Here is a 2,025-nt window from a genome sequence, read left to right as displayed (position 1 = left end):
TTACTGTTTATATTATACCAGTCCTGTTCTTTATGTTGGGTATGTATAATTATTACTGTTTATATTATACCAGTCCTGTTCTTTATGTCGGGTATGTATAATTATTACTGTTTATATTATACCAGTCCTGTTCTTTATGTCGGGTATGTATAATTATTACTGTTTATATTATACCAGTCCTGTTCTTTATGTCGGGTATGTATAATTATTACTGTTTATATTATACCAGTCATGTTCTTTATGTCGGGTATGTATAATTATTACTGTTTATATTATACCAGTCCTGTTCTTCATGTCGGGTATGTATAATTATTACTGTTTATATTATACCAGTCCTGTTCTTTATGTCGGGTATGTAAAATTATTACTGTTTATATTATACCAGTCCTGTTCTTTATGTTGGGTATGTATAATTATTACTGTTTATATTATACCAGTCCTGTTCTTTATGTTGGGTATGTATAATTATTACTGTTTATATTATACCAGTCCTGTTCTTTATGTTAGGTATGTATAATTATTATTGGTTATATTATACCAGTCCTGTTCTTTATGTCGGGTATGTATAATTATTACTGTTTACATTATACCAGTCCCGTTCTTTATGTCGGGTATGTATAAGCATTACTGTTTATATTATACCAGTCCTGTTCTTTATGGAAGGTATGTATAATTATTACTGTTTATATTATACCAGTCCTGTTCTTTATGTTAGGTATGTATAATTATTACTATTTGTATTATACCAGTTCTGTTCTTTATGTCGGGTATGTATAATTATTACTGTTTATATTATACCAGTCCTGTTCTTTATGTCGGGTATGTATAATTATTACTGTTTATATTATACCAGCCCTGTTCTTTATGTTGGGTATGTATAATTATTACTGTTTATATTATACCAGTCATGTTATTTATGTCGGGTATGTATAATTATTACTGTTTATATTATACCAGTCCTGTTCTTCATGTCGGGTATGTATAATTATTACTGTTTATATTATACCAGTCCTGTTCTTTATGGTATGTATGTATAATTATTACTGTTTATATTATACCATTCCTGTTCTTTATGTCGGGTATGTAAAATTATTACTGTTTATATTATACCAGTCCTGTTCTTTATGTCGGGTATGTATAATCATTACTGTTTATATTATACCAGTCCTGTTCTTTATGTTGGGTATGTATAATTATTACTGTTTATATTATACCAGTCCTGTTCTTTATGTTAGGTATGTATAATTATTACTGTTTATATTATACCAGTCCTGTTCTTTATATCGGGTATGTATAATTATTACTGTTTATATTATACCAGTCCTGTTCTTTATGTCGGGTATGTATAATAATTACTGTTTATATTATACCAGTCCTGTTCTTTATGTCGGGTATGTATAATTATTACTATTTATTTATGTCACACATGGTTAACTATTTCTTTCAGAAATAATTCGAAGATAGTAATTTACGGTGAAATCAACAAGTTTGTTCCAATGTCTCAACAACGTATTTTCAAATTCTGGAATGATGCCAATTCGCTGGCTGTCACAATTCGGGGATTTCCCAATGAAAACGCCACGTTTGTGTACTCTGTTGATGGCATGATCAAAACAACGTATAATATAATAGATCAGAAAACACAGTGTGCTACAGTTACATTGTTTGGTAAACCGAACATTCCATCTGGCCTAGATTGTACCTATACCCAACCAACACCCAAATCACGACCTAAACATAAACCATTTGAAAAAATAGACTATTCTATCGGACTTCGGTATGATATTGGTAGTCCTGATGGATTCATAATAAAATTTTAATTATTCTACGAGCTTATCGTATGTGTCTTCTTCGATTCGTGAGTGCCATTCAGTGTTAGAGTTTAGTTCTGATTCTGAGCTTACTTGAACTTCGAGCGGTCATGATTTTATCCCTACAATATCACTCGTATTATAAGTTTTTAACAACAATCAGTAATACACTGGATAAATTTAACAGTATTTCTACAATTCAGTTAAGTATCTT

The 2,025-nt window shown here is 29.9% G+C and overlaps 1 protein-coding gene across 1 annotated transcript in view; it reads left to right on the top strand.

Annotated features, from left to right (window-relative positions):
• Nucleotides 1-1,820, top strand: part of LOTGIDRAFT_176442 (hypothetical protein) — a gene marked incomplete at both ends in the record, with an annotated part of 7,826 nt that extends 6,006 nt beyond the window's left edge. Inside the window, 3 exons of the mRNA XM_009049422.1 lie at nt 334-403; nt 542-663; nt 1,448-1,820. Coding sequence (XP_009047670.1) covers nt 334-403; nt 542-663; nt 1,448-1,820 — 565 coding nt within the window. The remainder of the gene's footprint in view (nt 1-333; nt 404-541; nt 664-1,447) is intronic.
• Nucleotides 1,821-2,025: the final 205 nt, after the last annotated feature.

Source organism: Lottia gigantea (genome assembly GCF_000327385.1).
Source record: "Lottia gigantea unplaced genomic scaffold LOTGIsca_1353, whole genome shotgun sequence".
NCBI lineage: Eukaryota > Metazoa > Mollusca > Gastropoda > Lottiidae > Lottia > Lottia gigantea.
The sequence above is the reverse complement of the archived record's forward strand: the minus strand, read 5'-3'. Positions and strand labels throughout refer to the sequence as shown.